The sequence below is a fragment of the Bos grunniens genome, chromosome 10 (assembly GCF_055505025.1).
Source record: "Bos grunniens cultivar Pamir isolate PY7600 chromosome 10, Bosgru_T2T1.0, whole genome shotgun sequence".
NCBI lineage: Eukaryota > Metazoa > Chordata > Mammalia > Artiodactyla > Bovidae > Bos > Bos grunniens.
Window position 1 is genome coordinate 89464581 of NC_141174.1, and position 17950 is coordinate 89482530.

The window sequence follows — 17950 nt, forward strand, 5'->3', positions numbered from 1 at the left end:
CATGCTGCCTTTATTGTTTGTCCCAATTGCTAACAATGTCTTGGAGAGACACAGAGTGGACACAGATCCTAGGCAGCTGCTGCCAACATGAGGCAGTGTGGCATAGGGAGTGGTGAGGGCTGCGGGCCCAGGGAAGTCGCTTTTCTTCAAAAATCACCACCTTCCCATGATTCTCTGTGTGGCCCAGCCAAATGAGGGCCTTGGGGATGCAAGGAGTTCCTCCCCCATAACAGGGATGCAAGGAGGCCATCCTGGAGGGTATAGGGCTGGCTGGAGCCTGGCTTCGAGGGGAGCATGTCGAATTGAGAGGAGCTCTAAGGGACAGGGGCCACTGATTCCAGTTTCAGAACCCACTGGAAGGTCACTGCTCCTGAGGCCGAGTTTGGCCACTTGGGGAATAGTTCTTGAGTGTTTGTTGTATGCCGTGCACTGTGCTGGGCACTCAGACACAACAAAGAAACAGAGAGGCAAGTTCCCTGCCCTCACAAAGCCTGCGGTCCAGAGGCGAAAATTCTGAACTCAGCCTTTTCGCAGAACTTGGTGGGAGGCAGTGGCGGGGAGCAGGGGCAGCAGTTTATTTCCGCATATTCAGCCTTGAGCACCTGTTGTTCTTCTAAGTGTGGTGGGGATACAGACATGGGTGGAACCCAGGCCTGGCCGGAAATGGTTCACAAGCCACAGTAACAGAAGGCCAGGGAAGAAACTGACTAGGGTCCTAGAAGCTCAAACAGGGATGTAGCCTCCCAGAACAGAGAAGGGGGTGAATATACCAGGATTCAGTTCGGCTATAATATAAAAAACCAAAATAACTGAATTGAAAATGACAAGCTGTATTTTCCTCATGCATTAAAATAAATAAAGAGATCCAGAAGCAGGTTACTAGGAAACGGTGGGGTAGCTTTCAAAGGTGTCAGGCACCCAAGCTGCTGTCTTGCTCTGCCAGCCTCAGCATACGGCTCACCTCTAGTGTAAGGTAGCTGCTTGAGCTCCAGCCATCTTACCTATAATCTTCCTCCATAATCCACATTATTCTTCAATAAGAGGGAGGAATGGGCAAATAAAGACATGCATTTCCACTTACCATTGGTTAGAAGGTAGTCACACCTACCCAGCTGCACAGGTGGCCAGAAGCCCAGTAAATTCTACTTCTAAGGAAGACGAGAACTGGTATTAAAGGACTTGTTGTCTACTATAGAGGGATCACCAGGTAGGTGGCACTTAAGATGAGTCTTGTAGGCAGGGTAGGATTTCCACAACTGGGCACAAGAGTCAGGGAAACTCTGGGAGGAACAGTTAAAGGCACAGACAAGGAAAGGCATGGGGTATTATTTGGAAGATGGTGTGTGGTCCAGTTTCTGGGTGAGGTATGTTTAAGGGTTGATCTCTAGGATCTAGGTTTTATTCTGGGGCAACAGGGAGCCACTGAAGATGTTTGAGCTGGGCACAGGAGTGCAATGAAGAAGGCTGTGGCTTTAGAGAGCTCAGGCTCTAGGAAGCAGGTGGAGGATGGATTTCAAAAGAAATGAGAGGTAGGTGCTTAGTGAACTCATACCTAGTATTTAAAGGAGCTTGCAGCTTGGTTGAGGAAATCAGCCCTTCTTCCAGCAACCAAAGAGTGATTCCTCCAGGAGGGGCTGGGTCCAAAATCCTGCAAGTGACTTGAAGTGGAAATACAACCGGAGCTCCATGTTGGAGAGCCCCTTATGGACTCAGGAAGGTTCTCCTGAGGAGGCTGAGTGGAAGCTCAAGGAATAGTTGTATGTGGAGGGACAGGGGACAGGGACAGACATTTGAGGCTGGCCCCCTCTCCAGCTAACTGCAGACAGACCGGCCACCCCGCATGTCCCTCTTCTCCCGGCTATAAACGTCCTCTGCCCTGCAGCTGTGGGATCAGTGATGCTGACGAAAGTGTGATCATGGACAGCCGAGGGCTGCGGCAGGAAGCAGTAGGGTGCAGAGGTGGAATTCCCAGACTCACCACTTCTGTCTATGGGACCTCAGCCAAGTTATTCTACCCCTGTGGGCCTCAGCCTATTCCTGTCAGAGGCAGTCAGGAAGAAGGCAGCTGTGGGCACAAGAGGAGGAACTCACTGCTGTGGAAATGGGGGTGCTGAGGCAGGCAGTTCCCACCTGATCCATGACCCCATGGGGGCCACGACTGTGGCCTGGGAAAAGGAGTGTGGCTGTGGGTGGTGGTCTGAGGAGTGCAAGTGGGACAGCAGGTGCCAGGCTATCCTGTGCCCACAGTGTGTGCTGGAGGGCACTTTGGGCAGGACTGTGCCCAGCTCTGCTCCTGTGCCAACAACGGCACCTGCAGCCCCATCGATGGCTCCTGCCAATGCTTCCCTGGATGGATCGGCAAAGACTGCTCACAGGGTAAGCTGTTGCCCCCCTGGGAATGCCCCCCAGAAAAGCCCCCAACCAGGGTCAGGCCCAGAACCTCTCTGCCCCTGGTGCTTCCACCTCCCAGGGCTGAAATCTCCTTCTGCAGATAGGAGTGTTCACCTGAGTCCCATAGAGTCTCTACAGCTAACATGATGAATTCCTAGGAGTGATCACTGGCATTATTAACTGCTAGTTTTAAAGATATGAACATTATTGGTAATATCATTAATACTGTAAATGCTGCACATTAATAGTCCTAGAACCTGAGCAAGGAGTAGCCGCTAAGTCTGGATGGGGAGGAAGAGGGAGCAGGAAAGTAAGGTGAGGCCAGGGCAGTCACCTGAGGGGTGAGGGCATTCTCTGGGTAGCTCATGTGAATGATGTCCTGGGCATCACAGGCCCAGACAGGGCACTGTAGGTGCTGTAAGGTGAACCCAGTCTGATACAGAGGTAACAGGCAGAGTTTAAAGGCAGAGACCCAGTCTCTGCCCTGTGGAGTCCTTGGCTGATGGGTGAGACCCAGCCAGTACTCCTAGCAAGGTCCCAGTTAGATAGCCTGGCCTGAAGGCATTTCCGTGCTGAAGGCGGTGTCATCCTCAGGGAGCTCACCAGCCAAGAGACTCTCTACCCTGGGAAAATCCCCATCCTCCTGGGGAAGTTAGCACACAGTGTTCACACCGTAAACCACGTGTTTACCATTTACCACAGATACCCACACGCTCCAAATCACAATCAGTCCCCAGAGAGGGAAGAGTCAGAAACCCTCAGAGCTGGGAGAGTGGACAGAGAATCACCAGGAATCCGGGGTGCCTGGGTCAAGAGGTGACTGGAGGGTTGTGGCCACAGTGGTTAAGCCCCCTGCAAGTCAGGAAATGCCAGCCAGGTGCATTGTGGCACCTGGGCTCTGACATGCACTCCCCCTTCCTCTCCCTTCCTCTCCGTCTGCCCCTCTCTGCCTTGCCCTCACCCTCTGCATCCCACCCACCCCCAGCTTGCCCACCTGGGTTCTGGGGCCCCGCCTGCTTCCACACATGCAGCTGCCACAACGGGGCGAGCTGCAGCGCCGAGGATGGGGCCTGCCACTGCACCCCTGGTTGGACCGGACTCTTCTGCACGCAGCGTAAGCCCCGCCCTCCAGCCTCCCAGCTATTTGGAATCCCATGCTGCAGCCTGCTGGCTGCCGTGGGCATCGTCCGGGCCTGCAGTGGAGGGAGGGAGGAGATAGGTGCCTGGCTGTGAGCTAACCACTTCACCCTCCACCCCTGGGATTGGCTGGAGAGGGTGGCTGGCTTCAGGGGATTGATGGGGCCCAATCCTGGAAGGTCAGGGCCATTAGGTACCCCAGCAATCACCAAGACCAGCCACTCCCTGGACAGGGGGCCCTGAGTGGGGAAGAGCAACCTGTGGCTGTGCAGCAGAGAGACACCAGCCTGGCCTCTGGTTCCAGGGCACCTTTGTCCAAAGGACTCCCCACCTGCTTCAGCGTGAGGGTTGAGCGTGGAGTGGCTCGGTGCAGGGTCTCACTGGTCTTCACCCCGTGCTGAGAGAGAGAAGGGAGATGAGACGAGTTTGATCCCAATGCAGATCCCCACCCTGTTTCTCTCCAGGCTGCCCAGCAGCGTTTTATGGGAAGGACTGCGGGCGTGTGTGCCAGTGTCAGAACGGCGCCAGCTGTGACCACATCAGTGGCAAGTGCACCTGCCGCACAGGCTTTACTGGGGAACACTGTGAGCAGAGTAAGCTGTCCTGAGCCCTGAGCCCAGGTGTCGATGCGGGGCCGCGGCCTCCTGCTGGGGAAGCCTGCCCCTTCACGGTCCACCCCTCAGGGCCCTGCACCCTCTGTTCTCTTGACTTTGGGAGCAGCTCCCAAGGAGAAAACCTGAAGGGTGGGCCTACATTGGTGTTTGAAGTTTTTTCCTCCAATTGGGGTGGGGATGGGCAAGTTGAGGCACAGCAGAGGCTTTACTACCCACTCCAGTGTTCTTGCCTGGAGAATCCCATGGAGGGGGAGCCTGGTGGGCTACCGTCTATGGGGTCGCAGAGTCGGACACGACTGAAGCGACTTAGCAGCAGCAGAGGGTTTACTGGGGGAAGGAGGAGCTTAATGAGAGAAAGCAAAGCAGACCTTGTTTGATTCCTCTTTGAAACCCCTGTGGCACCCAGCTTGGGGCCTGACACTGGAGGGTGCTGTGTAAATATGGACCAGGTGAGGAGGTAGGGGTGGGCATCCCCCCCACAGGGTTATAGGTGTCGTCTTGCCCCAAGTAGCAAACCAGAACACATCAGGCACTACAAAGAGGCTTTACTCCATGGAAGTGAAAATGTTAACAGCTCAGTTGTGTCTGACTCTTTGCAACTCCATGGACTTTAGCCCACCAGGCTCCTCTGTCCATGGAATTCTGCAGGCAAGAATACTGGAGTGGGTAGCCATTCCCTTCTCCAGAGGATCTTCCCAACCGATGGATCAAACCCAGGTCTCCTGCCTTGCAGGCAGGTTCTTTACTGTCTGAGCCACTTACCTGGCTTACTCTGTGAGGCAGAATCATCACCGCTGCCCACATGTGGGATGGGCAGGGTGGAGAGTAAGCACATCGCAGGTCTCTGCCACCTCCACTTCGTGCTTCACAGGATGCGCCCCAGGAACCTTTGGCTATGGGTGTCAGCAGCTATGCGAATGCATGAACAATGCCACCTGTGACCACGTCACTGGCACCTGTTATTGCAGCTCTGGATTCAAAGGGATCCGGTGTGACCAAGGTAAGGCACAGACGGCAGAGTTCCCAGGGACTAGGAAAGGGTTCCATGGAGGGAGGCTCTGGGGAGATTCCAGCAGGAATGACTGAATTGCATAAGAACCCTTTGTGACTCCCTTTCATTCACATCTGGGAAGAGCCTGGGAGTAGAATGGGGTGGGCTGGGGAGGGGTACTCAGGCGCCGGAGAGGCTGATGGAGCAGGCAGCCTCTCGGGCGCTGCTTCCCTCTGCTCATCCTTGACAAGTCGTGCAAGCCAAGGAAGGGTAACCGCAGCTAGTGCTGTGGAAAGGTGAGATGAACGAGCCGGAAGCGCTGCCAGATTCTGGTCCTGCCATGACCCACCAGGAGTGCTTGGGCAGGTCACTTCCTTTTGCTGGGGGGTCTGTTATCCCCACGCAAAGTGGAAAGACACAGGGTTATGCTGAGACCCAAGGAGCCCAAAAGGGCTCATCCTCGGCTCCAGGTCTATGGTCAGACAAGACCGCAGAGTGTAGTTCTAACGACCAAGTTGAGATTATGTGAGTAAAGGACTCAGTATGGTGCCTAGCTTGTGAGTGAGCACTGGATGAATGGTTTCTGCTGTTGGTTCGAGGACACAGGGACGAGAAGTGGCACACAAGCATCCACAGTACAGGAAAGGGGCAAAAGACATTTCCGCTGCACTCTGATGGGGGATGGGGGCCAGCCCGCACACGTATCTCTGAGAGGGGTGATACTTTAGGAGCAGCAATCCTGAGCACACTGGTTCAGCACTCACAGCTTTCATTGCCAGTCTGTGATCAGTGCTCACAGTGGGATTACTGTCCCCGTGTTACAAATGGGCAGACCGAGGACTCAGAGTCACACAGCTGGTAAACAGGGAGAGGGGCTGAATCCAGCTTTTCCTGACTCCTGAGAAACCCAACTCTACCAGTTACTGGCTGTGTGATCTCGAGTAAGTTACCCTAACCTTTCAGTGACTCAGTTTCCTCATTTGTGAAAGGGGAATAGTCTTTATTTCTTATAGGACTTATAAACATCCCTTTGAGGGATACTAGGAAGAGCAAATGGGTTATTATCTGTAACTCAGTTTTAGAACAAAGTAAAATACTCACTAAACACCTGTGATTTGTTTCCCATCTATAATCACATTTGCTCCTTGTCATGACCCTGGGTGGGACTCCACTTGGGTAGACAGCTGAACACAATGCCAAACTCATGATGCTGAAGGGATTGAGGAATAGGGCCAAGACCTGAACCAGGTCTCCCGACATTCGAGGAGCCTAGCCCCAGGCTGAGGTGGCCTGAGAGGAAGCAGGCCTGCCTCCGGCTCAGCTCCGCCTCTGTCCGCAGCTGCCCTCATGATGGAGGAGCTGAACCCCTACACCAAGATCAGCCCAGCGCTGGGTGCAGAGCGGCACTCAGTGGGTGCCGTCACGGGGATCGTCCTCCTGTTGTTCCTCATCGTGGTGCTGCTGGGACTGTTTGCCTGGCGCCGGCGGCGGCAAAAAGAGAAGGGCCGGGACCTGGCTCCCCGCGTCTCCTACACGCCCGCCATGAGGATGACCAGCACTGACTACTCCCTCTCAGGTCAGACTATGCCCCCAGCACCTCCCGCTGCCACCCCCCCCCCCAACATACACACAACCTAGCAGGAACCACGCGATATTCTTGGGGACCCCGGGTTTATTGCTGCAGGTGGGTGGTGGTGCCTGCAGGGCTGGCTGCTCAGACTCCCCTAGAAAGAGAGTGTGGCGGCGAGCAGCAGGAGCTAACTTGGAAAGGTAGACAGGGCTCCCAGGGAGTGCCACTTCCTTGGAGCCCACTCTCAACATCTATGGTTAGCAGCCTTCTTTCATTTCTCCAGAGCTTCCCCTTCTCACTGGGCTTCAGTCGCAGAACACCCACACAAAGCAGTAACTTTCCTAAATGCTGCAGGGGACCCTCTCCCCAGCCTGATGTCTGCATCACCTCAGGAAACCAGCCTTGGGGCCCACCGTCCAAGCCCTGTCTCATTTTTGCTTCCTTGGAGAAGGCCTCAGAGCACCCCTCCCTCCCAGTTCCCAGAGTTAGGAGGGCCTGATCTGTGCAGTGAGACGGGACAGTGCTGAAAGCGTGGGCAATGTCCCTCGAGCCAGGTCTGCGGGAACCCAGCCTGTTCACAAATCCGGTACCAATGCCAGCAGGCATTCGATCTGGGAGTCCAAGAGGTGGGGATGGGACTCTTGGGCCAACCCTTCCTCTCCCCTAACCCTAGACTGCTGCCTTAGAAATAGAAACAGCTTTTTGCTTCATATTTCATTAAACTGAAGAGGTAAAAATGCCCTAACTTTGCCCCCAGCCCTGAGCCACAGGAGGGTAGGCCTGTCAGAGGTGGGCACAGGATGCCAGCTCTCCACAGCTGGCTCCACGGCTCATGGCTGCCTTAGAAAGCCCAGAGATCACGTCAGCCTGCTGACACGCCATTCCTGCTAAGTGCGGCCTACCATTTGCCCAGCTCTGTGCTACGCACGGCACATCCCAGGCCCGGGCACAGACCCTGCCTGAGAGAGCTGCTGGCCTGCGTGCCGCCCTGGGTTTCAGCCAAAGCTGAGATCCTCTGATGAAGTCCCAAAGCTTATGTATTTGGGGATTTTCTTCTCTGACCATAATAAGCAAGATTGGCTGGGTTTTCCCAGACCATCCCACTGGAATTCCCCAGCCCAGTGTGGAGGTCCTGGAATCTGCAGGAGGGCAAGGCCAGGAGTGGGGTTCTCTTTACAGCCTCACTCCTGGGATCTGACCCCAGAGGAAGCAGGGGAGGGTCAGCTCAGCCCTACACAGTGACTCAAGGATACTGAGGCTGTCAAACTAACACTTCTCATGCTGGTACCACCGCCCACACTGGCATGTTGCAAGCAGGGCCAACACAAGCAAAGGGGCAAGTCAGGCTCTACAGGCTTCCAAGGGGAACAGTAGATGCCAGGAAGCTCGGGGGATGGGGGACTTGGCTGCCTGACTTTGCAGAGCGCTCTCAAGGTGGCCACACCAAGCATTAGCTTAGGGGTGTCTCGTGCCAGGGGCAGGGGTATGATGGTATGTGGCACCTTGTTCTCTTCCCAGATTTGTCTCAAAGTAGCAGCCACGCCCAGTGCTTTTCCAATTCGAGCTACCACGCACTGGCGTGCGGGGGGCCTGCCACCAGCCAGGCCAGCACTCTGGACAGGAACAGCCCCACCAAGGTACCGGGCCCCTGACTCTCCCCAGTCCCCATCCACTGTCTTCCCACTGAGCCCTCCCCTCTGCCCGGGGAAGAAACTGCACCACCACTACCCTACCTAGGGTCTGCACGGAACCAACTGCCAATACAATAAATGGAGCCCTGTGAGCCCACGTGTACACTCTATGTAAAGCGTGTAGGAGGAAGCCAGCAGGCTCTATGAAGCCAACACGGGCCATGCAAGCAGCACACATCACATGTAACCAACCACAGCACCACTCAGTGAAGCACACACCCCACACCCTGTGTGCCAAGGCATGTGATCATCATGTAATCACACACAGCCTTGTCACACACAACCACGTGACTACTTTTGCCTCATGTTAACACATATAATGAAAACACCCCACCACTCATCACTGCAGTATGTTACCAACACCATGTGTGCCACAAGCGCACAGAGTACTACCAGTACTCAGGTGCCACCTGATATCCTTGTATCTGGACATACTACATGTTATCAGTACACACCCACAACATACGTTGCTATCAGAACCACCACACGGGACACAGAAACATCAGCCACAGCCAGCGTGCCCACTGACGGAGTCGGGCAGGACTTCAGGGTCAGGTGTGTACCACCCTGGACAGGGCCCTCCCTCACCGCTTCCAACACAGCGCTGGCTGATGGCAAGACGTCCTTTTACGTAAGTCACAGGCCCTCGGGCAGGGACGTCTCAGCACACACACGTGCTAACCCCTGCTCCCAGTATGCCAGGACCTATAATGGGCAGAGAGGTTCAGAAATAAGAAACAGCCCCCAGAGACCACAAGGTCACGCTGCACGCATGCAGACATACACAGCATGGATCACGGGGAGGTTGGGGGCGGGGGGATTGGTACAGCCCCAGGATTCCTGGCGTCTGGTACCTCTGTACCCACCTCTGGGTCAGAAACATGTACAGGAGCACAGTTTTCATCCTCCAGGCCTTAGAGCTGTAGGGATCATTTCTCCCCCTCTGCCCCACAGAAAACATCCACAGACCACAGATCTGGTAGGAATGCATCCTGAACCCCCGCAGCAACAACAGCACAGACCCCGTACAGCCCCAAGAGCTATTACTGTCAAGCCAGCACCCAAAGGTCACTCTTCAGGGCTCTCAACTTCAGTTCCCCTATGGAATGGGAGTGCTGCATGCAAGGGACCTTGAGGTCCACGTGCAAAGCCTGTGACCATCAGCTCCAACCCAGCTTCACAGCTTTAGGCCTATCTGAGGAGCCAAGGGAAAGGAATCCAGAAGTTTCCCAGTAGGAGGCCCTTGATTAACAAGAGCCACATTATCAAGGCTACAGTAGACGCAAGGCAAAGGATGCCAGGGATGAGAGGCCAAGTCCCTGTGTCCCTGTCATTCCTGGTCTCATTCTAACAGCGAAGTACCAGTCACCCTCTTTCACTAAGTCAGGGGGTAGAGTTACTGCAGTGCAGCCCACTTGGTGATCCTCTGGCTCACTTCACCCTAGGGCCCCAAAGTGGTTCTGTGTAGTCAAGAACCCTCAGCCTAGCAGATGTGTAGCAGGGGCAAGCAGCTGTGATGACGTGGAAAGGACATGGGTCCAGGAGCTGAGACCTGAGGTGTAGACCCAGCTCTTCTGTGTGTGACCATGCATAGGGCCCACGAGCAGGACTCAGGTCCCCATCTGTGAAATGAGAACAACGATCCTTGCCTCCTACGAAGGGCAGGTGTGAGTGCAGGAAGAGGAGTACCATAGGGACACCCTATCCCAACGCCTTCCCCTGCTCACGTGAAAGGGAGACGCTCTCAGCCTGGATCAGGCGGCAGAAGGGACGCTGATGCTGGAGGCAGCCTCAGCGCCGCCCCCTCTGCTAGAGGGCCATGCTGCAGCCGAGACACTGCCAACACTGCCTCCCACAGCTCAGCCCCACCCAGCTGACCTGCCTCCCCAGCCAGGGCCAGCTTGGCTCAGGTCAGTTCTCGGCTCCTCTTTGTCCCGGGGCCTGGAAGCCCTACAGCTTCAGCCAGACAGCTTAGATATGCTCGGCTCCCACTGGGCCCAGCCACACCATGGTGGCCTGTCATGGAACACCTACCTCGTCCATCCCCCCAACGACCTAGCACCTAGGTGGGTCAGGGTCATCACAGGGGTGGCACACGAGGGTGGGCAAAAGCAAAGGCTGGGCAGGGGCATCTCAACGGCACTAGATATTAACTCGTTCTCCTGCTTTCCAAACAGCTCAGTAACAAGTCCCTTGACAGAGACACGGCAGGCTGGACCCCCTACAGCTATGTGAACGTGTTAGGTCAGTAGTGGTTTGAGCCTGGTCCCTGGCCTTCAGGCCCCGCCGTCTTCTCCTTCTCCCACATTGACAGGGGCCCTGTCCCAGCTCCAAGGGAGAGTTAGTAGATAAATCTTAAGCATGATTTCCCCCAGGAAAAAGGGGTGTGGGAAGGAAACCCAAGCCCCTACTTCAGTTCTCATAAGCAGATGAGGCCCAGGGCCCCTTTCATTCCTACTAGGGGGTAGGTGAGGGTGGCTGTGACCCAGGACCACAAGGGAGAAAGCTCGGGTCCAGGTGTGGGGATTCAGGTTGGAGGCAAAAGATGCTCTTACCATCTGGGAAAGGGACCCCCTGCCTGAGCCAGGCCCTGCTACCAAGGTGCCCCATTCAAGGACTTCTTCCCTCTGCCCCACTGCCCTGGTGACACCAATTTCTGTGGGGGGTGGGGTGAGGGATGGGGGTGAGAGGCAGCAAGGCCATTTGGCCTCAGCTCTAGCAAACCCCCCTGGCCCCACTGGCTCTAGGCTCCCTCGGATGCTTCACAGAAGCCTTAATTCCCTTCAACCTGCTGCACCCTGCCTCTTGTCCCCCCTCCCACCCCTGTGTTACGCACCCCTCCCCTGCCATACCAGGGCCCTGGGAATAATGGCTGCTCCCTGTCATTCCTCTCACTAGACTCCCATTTCCAGATCAGTGCCCTGGAGGCCAGGTACCCGCCCGAAGACTTCTACATTGAACTTAGACACCTCAGCCGCCCCGCTGAGCTACACTCGCCAGGTTAGACTCCCAGCCCTATACCCTCTATCCCCTGGACCCCTGAGGCCATCCTATAAGACCAGACCTGCACCTACCCCAAATCCCCTTCCTATCCTTTCATCCACCCCATGGACCCAGAACTCTCCCCGTTGAGCCCCTTCCCTCCGACAAGCCTAGTTCCCCATGGGAAGAAGGAAACCCGTCTGCATTCCTCAGTCATTCCTGCTATCATGCTCAGTGGATACGTACAAACTGCAACTGGTTTTACGTGGAGGGAACAAAGCGTAACCACACTCCTTGCAGACCACGGAATACAACCCAAAACCACTGAGAAATGACTTGGGGATGGCTACATCTTTGGGCCCATGGGTGTGGATGACAGAGAGTAGACTGGCCAAAAAGCCCAAAGTCCCCCAGAGGGAGAGCCCAGACCAAGCACTCCTAGGTCAAAGGGCAGGTGGTCCAGTAGGGATCTAGATCTAGAGAGGTTGAGGCCGGACGTGTCAACCAACATCCTCTGGGCCCATATATTTAGGCTCAAACCTGATAGCTTGGGAAAGATGCAAAAAGGAGACTTTGAAAGTCAGTCCCTACTGTGGGAGGAGGTGGGGTAGGAGTTACAGAAGTAGGTCCAATGAACAAATAGAGAATGTGGGCCCCCAACAAAGTGCCCCTGCCCCTGAGGGCACCCTGAACACCCGTGGGGCCTAAATTCAGGCTCTAGCTGGTTTCTAGAGCTCAACTGAAATGCAGCTCTAGCAACCCCTGCAGGTCTCTGGGTCCAGGGACAGTAAAAAGAGCAAAGGTCTGAACTCATCTACCCAGTAAGTAGTTATGGGCTTCAGAAACCCTGGGCTTATACCCAGGAGGCTGTGCTCCCGGCTGTCAGCCCCTGGAGCAGTGCTCAGGACATTCAATAATCCCACAGAATACAATCCCCACCCCCAGCCCCTGCAACATACACACACACAATCACCACCCTGCACCCCTTTCCACTTGGAAGCATCCTCTGGGCTCAGCCCATCTCTCTCTCTCAATCTCTACAGCCAAAGCCACCACACGTCATTTTCTGGCTTATACTGAGGTAGGCTGGTAAACAACGGGAGGGTGTACTTCAGGACATCTGGGTTCTACGTGGAGCTCAACTTCTCACTTGGTGTGGTCTCAGCCAAGTCACTGCCTTTCTTTGAGTCTGTATTCTGTTCTATAAAAAGGGGGTTAACTTTTTAATAGCCTAGCCTCCATCCCTCAGGGAGGGCAAAGGAAGCCCTGGTCCCAGGATAAAGATGCCAGGGGTTCAGATTGTCGCAGTCCTATTTCTGAAGGGCACAGGTACCTATAGGTCCTTTAGAAGAATAGCGAACTTGAGAAAACTTGGACCTGGCTCTGCTCTCAGTACCGTGTGGAAGGCAGGGAGATAGGAGTAGGCTTCTGCAAATTCCACCAGGGAACTCTATATGGAGGCGGCATGAGGAGGTATCAGAACAGCCATGTGTTGGTCTTCAGTATCAGACACTGGGGAGAGTTGAGTGGAGTCTAACTGTATTTTAGTAAGCACTTGCTCCCTTGTCTAATACTGCAGCCTCAGTTAAAAGCTGGGGGGGGGAGGAAATGGCTTTGACTGTGAGCTCAAGTCATTACTGTCCAAATTCAAAGTATCATATAGTTTCTTTTCTGGGATCACCAGCAGCGAAGAACCTGAGCTTGGTCCCTGAAGTTTCACGTCCTTCCTACCTCTGGCTGGTGCTGAGGACCATGCATTGTGGGAGCCTAGGATAAACTGTAGTAGCCAAAAGGGAAAAAAGAAATGCTTGGGATTGAAAAACACTGGAAATGTTGTTCAAAGACAACTCTCAATTATGTGCAAATAGTCCACCCAAAAAAGTGGGGACAGGCGACTAAAAGAGCTGACTGGCTGGGAGTGACTGTATAACCTGTAGAGAGGACTAACCAACCTCAGCTGCCTGTCCACCTCCCTCTGGCTCCCCTCAATCGAGCATCAGACCCACAAGGGGAGCGACAGGCAAGACTAGAGCTATGAGGTGAGAAAGTCTTCACCCTCATTCCAAAATCCAACAGAAATGGGATTTGGAATGTCATACACCCTTCCCCCAAGCTGAGAACTGGTCCTGACTCATTCCCTATCCTACACTCTTGGAACCTGGAACTTCACTTGGTGACTGTAGGTGGCATCAGAACTGCCTGTGATCACCTCCAGAAGACATTCCCCTCAAAGAGATTACAGAGCAGTAGTGCTAAATATGCAGGGGGTGACAGAGCTCACCACTTACACATAGGAGCTTTTTAAAGAACTCTCATATGGTCAAGATGATTTAGAGGAGATTAAACCCCGAGTAATTTTCTAGCACTAAAGAACTATTTTCTGGGTAGGAGAGAACAGGAAAAAAAAAGAATACATGTAGTCTAAGTAAACCTCATTCACCTCTCTATTTTTCTTTCCTTTTTCTATTTTTATGCAGGTGCTTGTGGAATGGACAGACGTCAGAACACATACGTTATGGACAAAGGCTTCAAAGGTAGAGTATCTAATCATGATGTACCATTAGGAAGGCTAAGAAAGATAAAGAATGCAAATCTGAAATCGCCAGGGTTTCTACCAGAGACAAAACTATGCATTTCTTCCCCCCATTCCCCCAAAAAAGTTAAAGACCACAAACCTGGGACGGCTGGGTAGCTCTGCCCAGGAGGAGCAATCATAATAATAATGATTTCATCTTTTGATTTCAGTTGAACCTGCTTAGGAAATGCTTGTGGGATTTTTTATAGATGCCAACTAAATGTCTTCGGAAATGCAGAACGTCATTATCCTACCAATTAGTATGAGTTCAATTGATTATGAAATCTGAAATAAAGTCTATCTACTTGCCCCAGAGGCCTCCTGTCATTGCGCTGGCGAGGAATGCCACCCTGCACCTGCTGGCTTTCTGGGGTGCAAGGAATGAAAATGACACCTAGTGTTACTATTGTACGATGCCCCACCTTTACAAGGTCTCTGTCCCATAGAGCAGGGAAGCTAGGACTAATCCCCAGCACGCGAGAACTGCAAGTCAGATCATCCCTCTAGGAAGTATACAGGTGAAGCCACAGATGAAAGGTCAGGTCCTTTCCCAGGCTTGGGGCCTAGGTTTAAAATGAAATAATGTATGAAATAGGCGGCTTTGAAATTATGTCACTTATTAACTATGACAAACCTCTCCAAGGCCCAGTTTCCTCAATTACAACGTTGAGATAAGTATGCTTGTCCTACGGTCTAACAAGGTTACCCTGATTATGCAATAAAAATCACAAATTGGAAGAGTTTTTGCATATTGTACAGGATTATACTGATGTAACAGAGTTGTCCCTTTGTCTCTGAAATCTATTCAAGAATCTCAGCCAGGGACTTCCCTGGTGATCCAGTGCCTAAGACTATGCTCCCAATGCAGGGGGCCTGGGTTCTATCCCTGGTAGGGGAAGCAGACCCCACTTGCCACAACTAAGACCTTGCATAGCCAAATTGAATTTTAAAAAAAGCAACTCAGCCAAACTGAAGGAGATAAGACTTACAGCAACGATCCCAGTGGACAGCCTAAATCTACCTGTGTACCAGAATCACCTGGAAAGCTTGTTAAAAATACAGATGCCCACACCCTGCGTCCCCAAGATTCTGATGCAATAGATCAAGAGTGCTGAGTGCCTCAGGGTATCCTTACGTAGCAGATCACCGAACACTTAGAAACCACTGGTCTAGACTGACTCAGATTTCTCATCAGATTTAGCCTAAGACATACCTGAGACACAACTATTTCCTAACCAAGGAGAGCTGGTCATATACAGCCCTTTGTGGGGTGGTTACTAGAAGTAGGGTGTGCTAGGGGCGGGTGGCGGTGAGCACTGTGTTCTGAACAACAGAGCAGGAAGAACAAGTCTCCACCAGAACATGTATGTGCCCTGCCCAAGAGAACTATCTGAGGACAGGAGGCCACCCATAGGCTCCTGGTCAGCCAAAGAACCCTACCCCCTTGGGAGCATCATTCTGGCTTTTTTTTTTTTTTGACTTAAACCACCCGAATGAAAGCGAGCACCATCACAGTAGATGAAGCTAAACAAAAGAAAAGACAACTATACTGTTTCATCACCGTGATCTTGGACCTCAGTTTCTTCAAGAGGCATGGGGACTGGACAAACCTCTCTACGGGCCCTTGACAGCTCTGAGAATACCCATGACTCAAGCCTGAACGAACGCAGACAGGCCCAGACAGCGCAGCACATGAGCACACACTTCCCAACGCACTGTGTGTCCTGCACACTGTGGTAAGGGCTGTCCCTCGCAGCCACGAACGCGAAATGCAGTTAAGGACAGCAGTGTCCCAGCCTTGGCGCCATGCACTCCTGTTTTGTGGGATCATCCGAGTCTGAGTGCAGGGGAGGCCGAGCAGGCTAGCGGCCAGGTTTTGTTTCACCACCCTATAAATCTGATCCTCTAAATTGGAGGCAAATGTACCAACAGGTATTAGGGATCCACACACCAGAAACCACAAGAAAACAAAATCACAGGTCAGAGCTTTACACGTATCAAGGACATGGAATAAACCCCACCAACTGGATGTCCCCCAAAAAACATTCAATAAACAAGTTATGTACCAGGAGTGCAACTGTTACCTAAAACTACTGGGCCAGACCAAATCAGTGGTTATCGGGGTTAAGAGTATTAGTGTTCTCTGAACTCAGTGGGAAAGAGACCTGATCTGGGAGTTAAAAGATCTGGGTTCTGTGGGGGAATTCCCTGACAGTCCAGTGGTTAGGACTTGGCGCTTTCACTGCCAGAGGCCACGCTCAATCCCTAGTGGAGGAATGAAGATTCTGCAAGCCCCAGAACTCAGACAAAAAATTAAAAGAAAAAGAAAAGAAAGAATTCTACTCTTGGTTCTTGCTGTGTAGCACCGATTAGATCACGGTGCTGTTTTCTGGGTCTTGGTTTCTTCCTCTATTAGGACAGGGTCTCTAAAGCCCTTTCCAGCTCTGACATGCTAAATCTTAACGTAATTCAGTCAATGCTCCCTCTCTCCCGCTACTTCCTGAAGACCTCCCCTCACTGTCACCCAGGAGGTTGCATGAGACCACTCATACTGCTAACCCCATTTTCTCTCTAAACACCTTTCCATCTCTCCTTCCTCTTCCTGACCCTCAGCACAATTATTCCCCAACAAACTGCTTCATGACAACACTTTTCTGTCATGCATTTCAAAGTGCTACAGAAGAAATCCTCCCCACCGGTCTCCATCACCCTTCTCCTGAAATCCTGGGTCCTGCTGCTGCTGCCGCTTTCCCCACCTGTATGCCCTTGCTAATGCAACCTCCAGGTGTCTCCTTGCAGTAACCGTGGCTTCCAAGCTAGTCAGGAGCCCACTGACATCCTGAAAATTGTTTTCAGCCGGTTTTTTTTCCCTCCCTCCAGTTCTCCTTCTGGCCCTGAGATCTCCCCAACTCCTCTCCCCAGTCCTTCTCTCTCAATCAAGAGAAAGGTGAGAAGTCAGGGCCCAGGAAGAGAAAAGGCAGTGCAGCCTCCTAATATGAGTAGGCTGAGAAGAAGAGAGATGGGTATTTGGTGCCTGGGTTTTCAGCAACAGTGAAATATTGGCCTTAACTAGATGATAATGTGAACCTAAAGGCTGGGGTTGGGTTTCCCTGTTGAATCAATGTTAAAGAATCTGCTCGCCAAACCAGGAGACCAGGTTGGATCCCTGGATCAAGAAATCCCCTGGAGAAAGAAATGGCAACCCACTCCCGTGTTTTTGCCTGGGAAATTCCATGTGGGCTATAGTCCATGGCGTTGCAAAGAGTCGGACACAACTTAGTGACTGAACAACAAAGGCTAGTGTTAAGTTCAAATCCTACTCACAAGGTGGCCTTGGAAAGTCATTTCCCCTCTCTCGATTTGCTGCTTCCATTATAAGATGAAGATGTTTCAACCAGCTCATTTCAGAGACCCCTTCTGCCTCTGATATGTGGCTGTACGTGATTTGGGAGAGGTAGGAACTATGTGAGCAGCAGTGCCAGGGCATTACAGGGCTACATCTGCAGGCTTGATGCTAATTACAGGCCTTGAAGAGCTTGGGTAGCCTTGCTTGAAGCTTCCCTTTTCTTTGCAACACACCCAAAGTGCAGACACTGGCACAGAAGTGGGGCTATAAAAAGATGAGGAAGTGTCCTATAGCAGCTGGTTATTCTTCCCCTTGCCCCGCCCTCCCTCAGGGCAGGCAGGTAGATGACTCATCTGGAGAGAGGAAGAGCTTCCTGAAGTATAGTTTTCCAGCTGGCCTTGCCCTTCCCCTCCTTCCAGTCCTCAGAAGTAGAATCCAGATTATTCTATATTTCAACACCCTCCCAACACCACCTCAAAACACACACGCGCGTGCGCACACACTCTTCTCCATCATTTTGTCTTCACCTCTGGCCCCTTTACGGATGATACAGCTGCTCCCTGAAGCTAGCCCCTATTCCCACAAAACCCAGCTTCTCTTTTATCCAGTTAGGTGCATCCCCTGCTACAGAGCAAACTCTTTATTTCCCCAAA

General features: G+C 52.8%; 1 protein-coding gene across 12 annotated transcripts in view; it reads left to right on the top strand.

Annotated features, from left to right (window-relative positions):
- MEGF11 (multiple EGF like domains 11) overlaps positions 1-17950 on the top strand; it is a 400952-nt gene that overhangs the window by 368724 nt on the left and 14278 nt on the right. For 5 of the 12 annotated variants that reach the window (XM_086322954.1, XM_086322956.1, XM_086322955.1 and 2 more), the window contains 9 exons: positions 2248-2376; positions 3377-3505; positions 3993-4121; positions 5014-5142; positions 6473-6709; positions 8222-8340; positions 10572-10638; positions 11293-11394; positions 13854-13910. In XM_086322954.1, the coding sequence (XP_086179080.1) occupies positions 2248-2376; positions 3377-3505; positions 3993-4121; positions 5014-5142; positions 6473-6709; positions 8222-8340; positions 10572-10638; positions 11293-11394; positions 13854-13910 (1098 nt within the window). The remainder of the gene's footprint in view (positions 1-2247; positions 2377-3376; positions 3506-3992; positions 4122-5013; positions 5143-6472; positions 6710-8221; positions 8341-10571; positions 10639-11292; positions 11395-13853; positions 13911-17950) is intronic. The other 7 variants (XM_086322959.1, XM_086322958.1, XR_015135430.1 and 4 more) reach the window with 6 other exon arrangements.